The sequence below is a fragment of the Stegastes partitus genome, unplaced genomic scaffold (genome assembly GCF_000690725.1).
Source record: "Stegastes partitus isolate 25-593 unplaced genomic scaffold, Stegastes_partitus-1.0.2 Scaffold444, whole genome shotgun sequence".
Lineage (NCBI taxonomy): Eukaryota > Metazoa > Chordata > Actinopteri > Pomacentridae > Stegastes > Stegastes partitus.
In genome coordinates, this window is record NW_007578175.1 from 217,520 (window position 1) to 233,371 (window position 15,852).

The 15,852-nt window shown below is 38.0% G+C and overlaps 2 protein-coding genes across 2 annotated transcripts; one reads left to right on the forward strand and one right to left on the reverse strand.

Annotated features, from left to right (window-relative positions):
- Positions 1–3,807: 3,807 nt before the first annotated feature.
- Positions 3,808–7,544, forward strand: cdk2ap2 (cyclin dependent kinase 2 associated protein 2). Its single transcript, XM_008286258.1, has 5 exons — positions 3,808–3,881; positions 4,971–5,149; positions 5,611–5,702; positions 6,452–6,572; positions 6,845–7,544. Exons 2-5 carry the CDS (start codon positions 5,095–5,097, stop codon positions 6,910–6,912), a joined length of 336 nt encoding a protein of 111 aa, XP_008284480.1. The 5' UTR covers positions 3,808–3,881; positions 4,971–5,094; the 3' UTR covers positions 6,913–7,544.
- Positions 7,545–7,968: 424 nt separating this feature from the next.
- Positions 7,969–13,498, reverse strand: aip (aryl hydrocarbon receptor interacting protein). Its single transcript, XM_008286259.1, has 7 exons — positions 13,367–13,498; positions 12,643–12,825; positions 12,363–12,551; positions 11,493–11,669; positions 11,203–11,344; positions 9,170–9,399; positions 7,969–9,033 (listed from the first exon to the last, which is right to left on the reverse strand). The coding sequence occupies exons 1-7, from the start codon at positions 13,463–13,465 to the stop codon at positions 9,028–9,030; spliced, it is 1,026 nt and encodes a 341-aa protein (XP_008284481.1). The 5' UTR covers positions 13,466–13,498; the 3' UTR covers positions 7,969–9,027.
- Between the last annotated feature and the right edge of the window lie 2,354 nt (positions 13,499–15,852).

Genomic DNA, 15,852 nt, shown 5'->3' on the forward strand with positions numbered 1-15,852 from the left:
ATATATATATATATATATATATTAGTGACCGTACAGAAGGAAGAAGAAGTTGTTCATATCAAGAAGATTATAGGAAACACAGTCTTGTTGCATCCAATGTGTTTAGACTTTGATGTCTGATCCAATGTGTTTAGTCTTCTAATGCCTGTGGATGAGTACACCCTGTACCCCCAGCTGTTGACTATCAAGCACGAGATTGTTATACTACCATTGCAGCGAAGGCCACGCCTGTACATGTATAAGAATACCACACTGCCTGCACTCATTGCACTCATGTGTACTCTCCTGCAGACTGCTTGCACTCTGTATGACCTGTACCTTCAAAGCTTTGAATAAAACAAGACAAAGACAACTCAGACTTCTGGACCTTATGAAGATCATAGCAAAAATTTCCACAACAATACAGTTGTGCACAGTGGGCCAATATTATCGAACATCCTTAGAAAAAAAACAATAACATTGGCTGATACCGATGTGGTCGCTGATATATCGTGCATCATTAACTTTATTCATTTAGAACTTTTCAAGGTTGCGTACAAAATGGTTTCCAGGTTAAAATCAGAGGCCCCGGGAACCATAACTAAAAACACATGGTCAGATCTAGTTTTCAGTCTGGTGAGTGGAACAGGTTTTGATCTTTGGGGTCTGACTGGACTGGTAGGGGTAAGAAGTTCTTTAATGTCATCTGGAGCCATGGCTTTGTAAGTAATAAACACAAACTTAAACTGTATTCTAAACTGAATTGGCAACCAGTGCAGTAATGCTGAAATTAAAGTAATATGACAGAACCTAGAAGAATAGAATAGAATAGAATAGAATAGAATAGAATAGAATAGAATAGAATAGAATAGAACTTCATTGATCCCTTTGGTGCAAACCTCAGGGATACTGATGATAAGTTTATGGCTGCTAGTTATGGATAACTGTGAACAGAGTTGAAGCAGGTAAAGAGCTTTATAGTAGTCCTGGTGTGATGGTACAAAAGCATGTATGACTTTTTCTGAGCATGTGTCATATCTGTAGGGTGTTTCGTAATTGTTCAAGACAAGCTGGAATGACATTTCCAGTATGCTGCTCAATAATAAGTAGCTAGCAGATGTTTTTCCAAGGTTCTTTGCACCAACATAAGTGAGCAAAAGGGACAACTGCATCTGAGATTGTGAGGTTTGGGCTAAAAATCACCAAAAAAGAAACAACATCTTCCTTTTTTGGAATATTTTTATTTTTTATATCTTAGGAAGATAGCTGCATGCAGTCCTTTATATTTAACGACGGATTGTGAAGCACGTGGTTTAAATGAGAGATATAACTAGTGTAGCCAGGTAACAGTGAAACAAGATGTGCTGCTGAATAACATGTCCAAGAGCTGAACAGTGACAATAAAAGTAGTCCTCATGCTAGCTGCTGAAGAGTTTAAATCAGAAATTGAGAAAAGTCCTATTTCCCAGGTGAGAACCACTCAAGTGCAACTCTAATGGCTCCTGCCCATTTCGTCACACTCAATGAAAATATTGCACTCTGTGGTGTAAGAGAGTGCACAGAAGTCCACAGCACAAAGGCTGAGCAGTGTTCAGAGTCTGTAGCCAGTATTATGTTACTTATCATTAAACAACAAGACTATTTACCAAGTATTTCAGAACAAGGTCTAAAAGGATGAATCCCATTGTGGTCCAAAGCCTGAGTTGTGTCCTGAAGCTGCTTTCAAATGTAAAACTCAGTCTCAGCGTAATTCTGTCATTACGACAGGTACAGGGCAAGAGACTAAATCATGCCTCACTCATTCACTACAGTGAAAAAAGCTCATTTCCTGCAGCACATGCCATCCTGAGGAGTCAATGAAGGTACATTCTGTTCTCTTGTTTTCTACTCAATGTGTTCTCTCAACCAGGAAACTGCACTGAAAAACACCTGCAATGGAACACCTGCACCAGTGGGGTAAAAAAGTCTACTGGTCCTTTGACATGACACACTTGACAACCAAAGTTCTGAAGGTCCAGCTTAATCATCTGATGAATTAATGATCTTGTCTTATACTGAACAACAGAATCAGCAGTGAGTAATGTCTGCTCTCACAGCCTATAATTTAAATACAATGGTATCATACAACTGGTACAATGCATTCATTCAGGAAAAGCCTGATGAGAGAAGCAAAAGATCTAGCGACAGATCTAGCATTATTAAAGATGACCCCACACTTGAGAATGAGTGCCAGAATGTCCTGGTCTCTGCTTCTTTGATTTATCTTAAAATAGCTCTGATGAGCTGAAATACCCTTCTAACATCACGATAAATGTGTATTTGTCCATTGATCTTTAAGCTTTGCTCATCAATGAATATTGAGTATGGCAGTTTAAACTTTTTTTTTTTCATTTTCATTCATTTTAAGCTTAGAATGAGCTAACATGAATATAACTAAAGAATAATAAACTCTCAAAATAAAGAGATTCAATTAATATTTAAGCAGATAAATAAAAAATATGTAAGCAGAACTACAGAAAACTAAATACAGAGGACATTTACTTGTTTTTTTGTTTGTTTTTTACTTAGTCCTGAAGCAGATTAACTGAATGAACCCATTTCCTATTGATGAATTTTAAGTTTAAAAGTTTAACAGAGTGCAATTTTTAAATTCAGTAATGTAAAAGTGAGCAGTTGGATGAGATTCCCAAAATTTCTACTTAAACCATAGCAAGACGCCCCATGAAGAACAATGTGGAGTGTCTGGTAAAGTATAAATATACGCTGAATATCAATATAACACGTAGACAAGACTACAACTTTTCTATTAGAAAACTAAATATAAAATGTTCCCCCATAAATTGGGGAAGATGCCCCCCCCCCCGGCTGGAGAATCTTACCCAATAAGTACTTTTGATCAATACTAACTTGTAACTTATGCATAAAATTAACTTTTTTTTCTTTTTTCTTTTTTTTTTAACGGTGATGTTGATTCGACTTCACATACTAAACAAATGTTAAATAATACATTCACAACACACATTAGAGACTACTTTCGATTTGTGATCTTTTTAATGCTTTGATTATTGCCAATTACTTTTGAATTGATGAGCCTCAGGCAAAAGTTCAAACTTTACATTAACTGTATTATCCTTGATATTGAAATTAAAGACATAAAAATAATGTTATATCACCATGGACACTTAGCAAGGGCGTCATTGAGGGGTCATCTTTTCCCTCAACAAAAAAAGTCCTACTCTTACTTTTTTGCACATTGCAAATTTAAAAAGCTTTTTTTTGTTCAAGCAAATGGATTACTCTCCATACGACTCATGTAGACGGTAAAGAAAAGCTTATGTATACGTATATTCATAGAAGAGTTTTTTTGAAATTGTACTGTCAAAATGTTACCCTAACTTACCCCAAAACTGATTTTAATTCTATTTTAAAATTATCATCCCAGAAAAGACCTGAAATTAAAATATCAATCTCTCTTTCTATATATATATATATATGTTTCTCCATTATATAAATTTCTTACCTAGGTGTGTGCTGTAGATATGAAAGTGTTTTCAGTTGCATTTGCCTTTCTATGTCTTTTCTCTCACTTCTTACTTTTTTTTTGACAGTGCGATGAATTGGAACTAGTCAAAGCCGTTTAACATATTCTTTGTATTCACATATATATATATATATATATATTCACAAGTACAGACTGTGTGTTTTAGTATTTTATTTTTTCAGTTTGGTGCTGTATTACGTCCCTGTGACGATGATCACATGCGGAACAGACGTCGACCAATCACATCGCTATAAAAGTGAAAAAAACCGTACTACACTATGCGTCTCTACTGCGCAGACTCACGCACGGAGGAAGAGCCAGGGCTCACGTCCCTCTGAAGATTTTACATCTCCTTAAAAAGGTAGAAAAAACGTCACTTTGTCGTATCGTTCTTGGGCTTCTCAATGGTCCCGACTGTAGTTAACATTTTCATCATTGGCTGTCTGTCTGTAAAAAGCCAGCGCGCCGTCGCCACTCTTTTTCTGCGTTTTAGTTACGTTGTTATGCTAACCGGCAAAAGCTAGCTAATCCAGCTAACGTTACCCAGTAGTAGTTAGCTTGGCACCTTCCTCTAAAAGCTAACGTCAGCTTTTGTTTCATTCGGCACCTCTGGCTCCGCTCGTTTGACTTTGATCCATCACATTCAGACATGCACGCTATGAAAAGCTTGATTGCACGTTGCACACAAGACAAAATAAGGAAAATGTATATCTTACATGTGATCAGGTATAATATCTAACGTTGCCAGGTTAGATTACCAAGTGAACACTGTCTTTATTGACACTGAAAAACAGATGAAATGTAGTGGTTATCGTTCATAAACCAGTGCACTCAATAACTACATAGTTATATTCACCCACTGAAGCAAGACAATGTGCTGCACATAATGCATTAAAACGTTAATAGCAGCAAATATTACACAACTAAACGTTATTGCACTAATTTAAGTCATGAAAACGATTTTAAAGGATGTTGTGGGGTAGAAATAGGAAAAGAATCGGCAGGTTAAATCCAAAGTATATAGTTAGGATGCTTTGTGGCAAACATTTGAGTTACAATCTTAAGTACGGTAAGCAGACCACGAGCAGATAAAGTGGTAGGGAAACAAAGATGTGCTTTAGTAAGTTTTGTAAAAGTTTCTAGAAAAAGCAGTTGTAAAAGAAACACTTCATGGCACTGTTGTGGGTGACTTTACAATACATTTTACCATTAAGAAAAAGGGGGTTTTAGGTTCCCTTTCCCTTGTGTCCCATGTGTTGTATCCTACAAAGTAGTGGGAGGGCAGTAGGAATGTGCTTTAATAAACATGCTACTGTGCTTGAATTTCATAATTCATACCTGGTTTTGATTATAACTATTCACAGCTTTGAAAATTGTAAACCTTTGTTTATTTACAATTACTCAAAGGATGGATATAAATTCATACCGTTTTGTTTTTATCTGAATTTAGGTCTATATTTATTTTCCTTGCATCAGCTCTTAGGAGCTCATCATCACCGGTAAAGCTGTATAAGCATCGGGTTGACGGGATTGAAGGAAGCGGCGCGTCGTACGGGGAGCTGCCTGAAATCGCCATGAGTTACAAACCAATTGCCCCTGCGCCATCTGGCTCCAACCACACTCCGCCAGGTACTCTGAGCCTTAATGCTGGCCTGCTGTTATATTCTCTATGTTGTTAATAGTAAGCATTTTACACCATGACCATGAAAGTAATTTGGTCAGCAGTGCAGTCAATTTTATCTTAGCCAGTGTGACAGTGCAGCACCATATATTATCATACTGTGGTCATGGTAACTGATGATAAAACCAGAGGTACTCATCACATTAAGTGGGAGAACATTAAAGATACTCATGGTTGTATTCATATTGAATGTTAATTGTGGTGAGTGTCCTTGTTATAGAATTGATAAAACATTCCAAGGTGTTCTTAGTGTGAAACAATAATGACCCCTGCTTATTTGTAGTCAGCAAATTTGACAGTGAATTATTATTATTATTTTTTACCTTATATAGAATAAATAGAATGTTTCAGAATGAAAGTTTGTTGTTGTTATATATTGTTAGAGGATTATATCTGTTCTTCTGTCCAGGCTCCTCTGTGCCCTCTCCATCTCTCCCCTCATCGTCCAGCTTCAGGCCAGCTTTCAGTGACTTCGGCCCACCCTCCATGGGCTTTGTTCAGGTACATCTGCACTACTACTTTAATAAAAAATATTGATGTTTTTTAATAGAGTAGGGCAATTGCCATTATTGATTTTTCCACCACTTTGTCATTTCTCAGGCTAAGGTTGTATAGCATCTGTAAATAATAACAATAATTAACTGTGCTGTACAGAGATATTTTAGGTTTGTTTTATTTCTGCACAACCAACAGAAAGACAGAAAAGAGTCAAGACTCACTTAGTAGTTGAGTTGACCTTTTACAAAATTCAAATATACAACAGACTTGATGAAAAAAGATGCCTGTGTCAGTCAATTTGAGATTTTCAGGTGTTTTAAGTGGCTGCACTGACACATGCTTGTCTGTATTATCCAATTATTTCATGCCAATGCTGTATTAATGAAGTGCAGTAAATATTGACTGTACCTGAAGGCTGTTCCTGTCAGTCAGATGCAGGCATGTTGCTTACTTGAGAATAGTGCGATGACCTAAAGGGTGGCTTGACTCCTCGCTTGATTGAAGTGCATGTAAATAAAAAAAACAACAACACGTTACTACAGCTCTGAATGCATGGCACTGTTGCAGGATTTAGATGGAAACAGTCATGTTCCTGTAAGGCACATTGATCGATACATCAAGTCCTATGCTTTCCTCTCAGTCTACAGTCGCATATATGCTAGTTTCAGGAGTCTACATTTTTCATTGCAGTTTCGCTCCATGTGTGATTGAATTTCCAGTTGTGACAAGCCTTCTTTTCTTTATATGTACAGCCTGTCAAAGTGTCCCAAGGGTCCACCTACAGTGAGCTCCTGTCTGTCATCGAGGAGATGAGTCGTGAGATCAGGCCTACGTATGCTGGCAGCAAGAGCGCTATGGAGAGGCTAAAGAGAGGTATCTTGAACTTGTCATAAACATATCGAAATGTGTCATTGTGATGGAACATACCTGTTTCAGAACAAGTCAAAAAAAATATGTATCATGAATACTAAATCCATATCCTGTAAGTGGTGGCGTGTTCTGACTGTACTTTCTGTGCTTTTATTTTCTAAATCAGACCCCAATTTTTGTATTTGAGGTTGACTCAGACTGGCAAAACTTCTATTTATTGTTTTTGCCATAATGTGTTTATCCTGTTTTTAAGTAAACCTTGTGTTTGTCTTCAGGTATAATCCACGCCCGTGCACTGGTCAGGGAGTGTCTTGCAGAGACGGAGAGAAGCGCCCGCACATAACCTTTTGGGACAAATCCCTTCACCTGCCACTCTTTCCCTGTAGAAGCCTGCCCTCATCACGATCTCCACTTTATGCTTTACAACCATTTTTTATCCTCCCACCTCGTGGTTTCTTTGCTGCCGTTTTAAAGGTGCATTATGTCCCTCTTGTGTCTGCTGTTACTGTATTTCACGATGCCCATTTTGTTAATGACGACACTTTCTGCGACTTGTGCAGCGTGCGCAAAATGAAGTTTTATACCTATTTTAAAAGAAGAGAGTGGGGAATTTCAGCACATTTTTAAGTCAAACTATGGGTAAAAACCTTAGTAAAATGGTTGGGAATATTTATATTATTCTTTGTTCAATAATTGACCAAGAAAGTTGGCTTTTTTTAAATGATGAAATCAGTGTTCACACTGCACTGACCCTCCAGTGTATTTTTTGTTAATCTGATCATCTTGAATATACATCTTTTCCATTCACCCTTGCTTTGTTTTCATCCTACTTTGTAGTGTAGACACACATTAGATGTTTCTCATTCCCAAGAACTCTGTACATCTCAAGTCAGTTTGTTAGTATGGAAATTTTGTAAACCAGATTTTTGCAGTTCGGTATGTATATCTTAATTAAATAACAGGAGAAAAAAAAAAGTGTTTTTTGTATTATTTTTTTTTAAATCAGTTATGAAGCATTAGTTGGGTTGCTAAGGAATTGTGGGCAGATTTTGTCTATTACAAATATCGTGACTGATGGGAATCCTTTCTATGGAATGGTTTGTGGTTGATCCTAAATGTTTGTTATTGGCCTTGGAAGCAGCCGTTGACAAAAAAAAAAAAAAGAGAGAAAAACTCTAAACACAAAGTTTACTGGAAACCTTTCAGGCACTTGATCTACTAATAAACACCACAGTATCTGAAAGCTTTGAAACTTTTAACACACACACACATTTTTTTTTCTTTCTAGGATTCTCAGGATTATCTAATCAATACCAGAGGCCTTAGGATTTCTTTCTGAAGGTATCCTACATTTAAAAAAAACAAAACAAATAAAAAAACAACAGTAACAATACAAACCTAAGGATAAACAAATTTATTTTCAATTACATAATCACAACCTCAGTAACATCTCACTTCAGACAAACCTGGGCCAAGGACCCACTGCTTCACATGAAGAATAGTGAAAAGCTCTTTCTAAGCAAGTGAAGGAGATTTTGTGGGTTACATCTTCACAAAAACAACATAAAGGTAGTATTACATACACAAAATATAAGTACATACAAGAAAGCAAAGACAACACAAGTTCATGTGTTTTATATAATGATTGTCACAGACAGTTCGGTTTCATGTCCCACCTACCACGCAGTGATGCTGTTTCTGCTGTGACCAGGACAGAAAAGTGGGCCTGGCGGTGCAGGGTAGGGGTATGCATTTGAGTACATGATGTCCCTCGTGCAAAAAAAAAAAAAAGGATTTTCTGAAGAGGATTTCTGTCTTGAATTGGACTCCACTGCAAACCTTGCTGCGCTGACTACAAGGAATTTTAGGGATTATCCAACAGCTTTGCACATATTTCAGAAAGCAAGATAACATGCTTAACCTACTTACGACCAATACTGTGGCAAACTGGTGTTTGCTGTATAAATTGCAGTTAAATTCATAATTAAATCAACAGAAATAAAATATTCTTATATCAAATCTTGTGAAAGCTCTTGCAAAGGAAAGAACATTAACATTCTTCCCTGACCAAGAATGTCAAAGTTTGTGAAACCTCATTAGGCTAAATGAAAAAAAAAAAAAACAGAATTCAGTGTTCCGTAAAATTGATGCACTGAATCAATGGGTCTGCTGACCAGTAGAGACCAAAGGTTTCTGTGGGGTTTTGAACATTCACAGCGGATGGATTTTAGCATGTTTTTATCAAAGCCCTAATTTGACATTTTGGCGGAGAGTATTTAGACGAATAAGGCAGGAATGCAATTTACGCTTGTGTGTGTGTGTGTGTGTGTCAAGGAAAGCAGAATGGCAGACAGTTTGGCTCGGGTGCATGGACAAAACTAAAACACCAGGGGTGTCTACTGGTTTCCTCCATCTTGAAATTCATAGGCATCCTCTTGTGTCCAACCCATTAAGAGTTTCAACCCTGTGAAGAGGAAGAAGACAAAAGGACACACTTCATTAAAATCTGCATTATAGCAAATAAGCTTCCCATTTCAAATTAGAATCTATCTGTCCATACAGATGATTAATGCAATTAGCAAAACTCAAACTGGACTGACTGTAGTGGCAGTGGCTGGTGGTGTGTTATAGTCAAACAGGCCCTTGTAGCGACCCTTTTCCTCCTTCTCCTTAGAGCGGATCCTCTCCTCCATGGTCCTCAGCTCCTTGGCCACAGACGGTCCCAGAGTGGGGTCCAGATCCAAAACCTTAGCAAAGTCTGCTCGTGCCTCTGCCTCATTCCACACTGCAGCATGGGCTTTAGCCCGCTTATAGAGGGCTTTTACATTGTCTGTTGGGAAAGGGAGGATGTAAAATTAAGTCACTAATCTGTGACAACATGGTAAATCTTTTATCAGACTATAATAACCCTGCAGGATTTGCAGCTCTGCAAACAACAAGGTGCAGTAAGTACATTACAGTGCACTCGCATGGCAGACTCGTAAGACATAACTTAGTTGTTGTGTGTGAGGGACAATCAGCTGTGAACATAGATAAATGGAGTCAACTAATCTATGTATAATCTATCAATAGAGTAGTCACAATATGCAGTGAAAATAGTTGTTTTCTAGTGGTGCCTCAATTCATAACTGGTGTCTTCTTAAACATTCTGACCATGTACTTTAATAATCGCTAATCGATTAACTGCCGTAAGAATTTATTTGATTGAAACTACATTAAACAACAAGGCAGAAGACGAGGGATATGCAGTCTGTCAGAAAATGTAGTTTTCCTGAGGTGCCTGATGCAACACCAAGTGAAGCCTCCTGCTGTTTAACGAGACAGAGTTACAGGTGTGTTTTCAGACCGCCCGCAACAGTTGCATAAAATGAGCGCACCTCCCTACCGTCTAACTGCTAACTGTGGCAATTAGACAGCACTTAAACTCTACAACTGTCTAGTTTAGCAAGAAACCAGAAGCTCATAATAATGCTAAACTAGTACATTCGTATGCTAACACCACAGGAGCTGAGTGTCTGTGAGCAGAGAGCAGCTGTAGTTGCCAACACTCAGGAGCAGCAGGATTCTGGCTCCAAGCTTCCAACATCAGACTAAACTGATCAAGATATCATTAACGCTCTGCTTGGCGCATAGTTACATGTTAGAGGCGGGAGTAAATACTGACAGATTTCTGGACTGACAAAGTTGCAGCAACAGTATTTATGAACATCTGTTTCAGCTGAGCAGCTGTTTGCAGAAGCTGGACTAAAGTTAACTACAGTAAACAAGTTGCTTCATCACATAGATCAATTATGAGGATTACGTTATATAAAGCTGCTGTGAAGAGATTAACATAACAGGTGGAAGACTGTAGCTCATTTGCTGTGTTTAATACTTTTGGATATTGTAACTGTTGAAAAGCAATCTTAAATTATTATTTTTTTGCCATATTCATTTAGAATTCATGTAACCTGATGTTTATGTTTTGGTGGTGAACATTTAGTGCCAGTGGTTTAAAATAGTTTTGTCAGCATATGGAGAAAAACATCCACTGTATTTCATTCATTTTAACGATTAATCAGCTATAGATTAGTAACATGGCCACCTACTGGTTGTGGAAATTTTTAACAATTTGCATCCCTAACTTTCACATCATACTTCTGTCCAAAATATTTCTCATTACATCTATCTATATGTAACAATTTCAGATCTGCTGATGTCGAAAAACATCAATGACGCTTGAAAGGATTAGCCTTGTAGGCCAATGTAATTATTTTTACCTGCAGCTATAAAGGATTAACAAATTAAAGAAAAAAACAACACAGAGAGTTGCCATACATTCTGGAAATGTATTGGGACACCTCAAGCCACCAGAACACTTTCACTAAACTTTGGCATATATTTTCTGAACTCTAGTGAGAATGTTTAGAGTAAAGTCTGAACATTTGACTGAATCGTCAGACACCATCCACCCAGATGGTATTCCTTAATGTAATGTTTTGATGGTGGTGGTGGAGAGCACAGTAAAGTGAAGCAGAGGCAATCAGTCATCTGTATGTTTTTTTTCTTTTACTTTTCTTCTCCTTCTTTATAATCACAGTTAATTCTAATCAGTGGTATCAGTTCTTGTATAGCATCAACAGCAAAGCCTTACTCTCATATTTGAAGATCAAGGAGGAGCAGTGTTCGATGACTTCATAGTACTGGCCCTGAAGTAACAGGCACTGACAATAGTTGAGAAGCAGTGGTGTGATCATATGGTCCAACTTTACCCATGCTTCATCTCCAGGATGCTCCTGAATGAAGAAACAAAAGTGGCACAGAAGAGATCAAAGCCATGAATCTTTCAAGTACAAAACTTAGTCAAGATATAAAGAAAAGAATCTCTTTTTGATTTATTCATGCTTACTATAATGAACTAGAAGGGATTAAGTGTCCTCTAACCTTCATCTGTAGATTTTTGAGGCAGGCAATGCCATTATAGTACTTCTCTGTGGCCTCCTTAATTTTGCCTTGTTTGAAGAGTGTGTTGCCTTCCTCGTGGATCTGAGGCACAAGGTCAAGTTTCTCTTTATCTGTCATAGCCCACACATCCAGCTGAAATGATCCAGGAGGAAGAACCTGTGCAGGAAAAAAAAAATGCTGAAAATGAGCTCTACCTTAACCAACAATAGCAACAAAACCCTGCCTTTACATCAAATAATCTCACAAAAAACATTTCACTGCATTAAATACTTTTGCTTTTAATATTTTAGATACATTTCCCTGATTTTCCTTAACTGACAATTTAAATGCAGTCATTTTACTTTCAATTGAGGATTTTCCACTACTTTGAACTCCTCTACGTTTTACTGCAATTTATGAGAATATTCTTGCAGTGACTCATGTCTTGGTGGTAGAGTAATACAGAAGAAGAAGAAATATTTGCCTACAGACGTGTACAGTACATCAAAGAGAAGTCTTTTCAAAAAAACTCTGAACTCTCAGTTAACCATTTCTCCTGCATGTTTGTACTTTGCAAATAAACTCTTTTGAGACCTCTGTGTCATACTGGACTACGTTATATACTGCTCCTGCTATACTTGCTAACATTAGACAACTGTTTTTGCTCAAATTAAAAACAGGACTTGAAAAAAAATGCATGTAGTTATTTATGCAAGATAACAAATAACACAAAAGTATAAAAATTCAGATATTGGGTTGGTCATATAATATATATATATATATATAAATAAACTAACACTCTGCCCAGAATGCAACCCAACACAGTAGCACTGCTGATATTAAACGATTGTTTCTCTCCTCACGGCTCACCTCCAGCAGCTCAATGGTGAAGACAAGAGACTGTGGATTGGCTTGAAGGTGATCCAGGTCTTTGTGCCCCAAAGAGTGATGGGAGTGGATCTGGGCAATACCGCAACAGTGCCTCTGGCCTTCCAGAGGATCCTTGCCAGCACTTATGTTTCTCAGGGACTGTGACACGAGTGGGTACAGGGATGTGTGCTGTGTAGTGACAAGACAGACAGATGCAAACAGCGTTGAGAAAAAAAACAAGACACCTATTCGTAAAACGTAATATCCTTAGATCACTAACCTTGGTGTCGCAAGTAAATTCTGCAACTTCGCTTTGTCTCATAGTAATGACCACTCTTTCCCATACAGCTAGTTTAAACTTCTTGCCCAAGATGAGCTCCATAGGTTTGCTGCAGCTCCCCATGGTTCTGGAGTCATCCAGCACGGTGCCATCACAGAGGCTGGTGCGGTAGTGAAAGACCACCTGGTCATCAAGGAAACAAAAGCCAGAGGATAAATAGTCTGATAAAACAATTATTGTGACACCACTGTTTTCAGGACACGAGATCGATGTAGCTTGTTTCAACCCCAAACAAGAGAAATCTGCACTCCTCTGACAGGCCTGGAGAGCGTCGACACTCCGGTGCATTATGACCAATCACTACAGAGGAAAATTGATTGACACGGTACGCGGACCAATTAGCATTCACAAACACAGGCCATCCTGTCCCGCCCCTATCTTTCCATCAGATGAAAAAAAAAGGGAAAAACGTGAACCAGACGAAAGAAGAACCCGAACCAAAGCTAATATTGTGTCATCACAAAGGCTGCGAAACTCTCAAGCGTATCAGCGGTGTCTGTGTAACGACGCAACGTGCTCGGAGAAACATTTTTCGATGTGACTGAGCTCTGTGTTAGCAAAGATTCAACCACTGATAGCATTAGCTAACGTGCCTCGTCGCATTCCTCAAGCTACTTCAGTGGGCCGAACTCAACCCACGCTGTATTTGACTCCTTAGTTTTACCTTAGTTCCATTGGGGAAGGTCGACAGCTCTCCTTTACCAGGGCTGATCAATTTCTTTTTAATTCCTTCTTCGAGAAGCTTGCGTGCCTCTTCCTCCATCCTTGACCGAGTCTCAGTTTACGACAATTGACGATGTTTCCCGAAGCCAGACGTGTCGTAGACGTCACTCGAGGCCTGGGCGTCGTTACGGCAGACAAGCAGAGAGAGGACAGTAACTTATACAGTCTATGGTAACAACAGCAAGACGTCACCTTCATCATTACCACAGTAACTAACAGAAAATGCAAAATATTTTGTAGTATTGCATTGTAATTCACGACAAAGTACATAATGAGGTCTTCACTTTTTTTCAAGGATGGCTTTTAATTAATATATATATTTTTTGCATCATTAGTAATTGAATGTTACCCAAGAATGTACTTAGGTATAATTCGGATACTTGTATTATTATACAAAACATAATAATTACACAGAAACAAGCATTTCTGTTGCCCAATGACCACATTTTCATGTTATTCATTTGTATTTTAACTTACTGAGTAGCATTGTTGAGTGCTTGACTTATACTTGCAACTGAGTATTTATAAATCAATTTACTGCTATTTTAAATTAAGGATTTGAATTCTTCTTCTACCACTTTGTATCAGAAATATAACATTGCAAGCAATGCTTGGGTTGAAATACTACAATGTGGCCAAACACAAGTTTAAGGGTCAGTTCACCCAAACTATAAAAATGATATATATGCTGTTTAGCCACAGCATTAAAACCAGCTGCCCAATACTGTATAGGGCCTCTGCCACAAGAATGTTGGCAGTGGATCTTTTGAGTGTTGTGGGTTGGGGGCCTCCATGGATTAGACCTGTTCCCAGACATCCAGCTGGTTTGGGTCTGGGGAGTGTAGAGGCCCAGTCAACACCTTGGGCTCTTGGTCGTGTTCCTTGAGGCAAGCCGGAGAAGTTCTTGTAGTGTGGCAGAGTGCATTTTCCTTTTCATGGAGCCTGCTGGCAGGGGGTGAGGGTGTGCTTGGTCTGAAACAATGTTTAGGTGACATCCACATCCCAGGTTTCCATACAGAACATCGGATTGTAACAAAATGATCAATTATTCATGTCACCTGTCAGTGGTTTCAATGTTGTGGCTGATCAGAGTATATATGAAAAAGACTTTCTGAATAAAAGGCTCAGGTTACTTTGGATAATCCAGAGCGCTTGTCCTGGAAGGCTTTCTATAAAGTAGATGGTCCACGTGAGCCTGTTGATGGTGTAACATCTTTGTACAAGTAATACCGTGTTAAAAAGATACAGATAAATCTGTCTCAGTCACTTTTGATGAAAGATTCATTTTTCCCGTCTTCCTCTGTCACTCTCCACATGCCTTATAACTGCATAATATAAGCACTGCAGGTATCAGGTAGTCAATTTAATTGCCGCTAGATTTCCAAATGTCAAATGTGCTGGTTTTAAAAAATTGACAAATTGACCACTGAAAGTCATTGTGACTCTGCTGGTTGCCTGTCCTACTGGAATGATAACTTCTTGGCACTCAGGGGTGAAGTAATGCTTTATTCAAAAAATAGCAGGGGTTTGTCTCCTAAGGACCTGAGAATGAAGACCGAAAATAAAGTACCATTATGTCGATAAATAGTATTGGCATTTCACATAAACATTCTTGTGCCTTAGCAGGTAGAAGAGCATAAGGCAAGCCAGTCATTTACGCCTCTCACACTTACACAGCAGGGAAAAAAACAGACGATTGCTGCTTCTGTGTATCAGACAGATAAATGTGCAGCTTTAACATCCCCTCCTGTCAAACCTACATAGGAATTATTTCATAGCATGTTTTAATTGGATTTTATTGTCACGTTAAAATTGGAAGCTCGTGCCCGTCTCTTTTATTGTTTGTACACAAACGGGTGTATAAATGTAAAGACATTAACTAGACAATAGATTAATAGGCGCAAAATAACATTTGCAGTTTCTAATAATACCATTATATAGTATCTTCAAAATGTATATGTACAGTTTATACTCTATGAATATTACAGGTCATATCTCTGTATGTTGCTGAGGTCAGTTGATATCATTTGAAGAAAGCCTTAAGTTTTTAGTGTTCATGTCATGGATTTGGATTATAAGGCTGCTTCTACAGAAGAATGATAAACTTAGCAATAAAATCAACAAGTGACAAACCTAAGCGATTTGTATACAACATCATTTTTATTTTAATCTGCTCTCAAACTTGAGTAAATGATAGGACCATCAGCAGAAGGCAATAGACAGCTTCATTCATCTGGATGTATATGCTGATCTGCTAGAGGGTTTGCATTTAAACTGCCTGCACAAATAGTTTGGTTTTAATTAGAATCTTTTCTAGATTCATATCCTGGTAACCTGGACAACTTCATGGATAAATTCAGCAATAATCATTCCTTCTCTTACTGTGTAAATTCAAATTTAGACCCAAGACAATCAAAAACAAGTAAA

What these genes read in the sequence shown, in the direction of transcription:
- cdk2ap2 (XM_008286258.1), top strand. Translation starts at nt 5,095, where the DNA reads ATGAGTTACAAACCAATTGCCCCTGCGCCATCTGGCTCCAACCACACT. An exon ending in CTCCAACCACACTCCGCCAG is followed by an intron (nt 5,150 to 5,610) that starts GTACTCTGAGCC and finishes TCTTCTGTCCAG; the next exon opens with GCTCCTCTGTGCCCTCTCCA. An exon ending in CCTCCATGGGCTTTGTTCAG is followed by an intron (nt 5,703 to 6,451) that starts GTACATCTGCAC and finishes TTATATGTACAG; the next exon opens with CCTGTCAAAGTGTCCCAAGG.
- aip (XM_008286259.1), bottom strand. Translation starts at nt 13,465, where the DNA reads ATGGAGGAAGAGGCACGCAAGCTTCTCGAAGAAGGAATTAAAAAGAAA. An exon ending in CCTTCCCCAATGGAACTAAG is followed by an intron (nt 12,826 to 13,366) that starts GTAAAACTAAGG and finishes CTTGATGACCAG; the next exon opens with GTGGTCTTTCACTACCGCAC. An exon ending in TCAAAAATCTACAGATGAAG is followed by an intron (nt 11,345 to 11,492) that starts GTTAGAGGACAC and finishes TTCTTCATTCAG; the next exon opens with GAGCATCCTGGAGATGAAGC.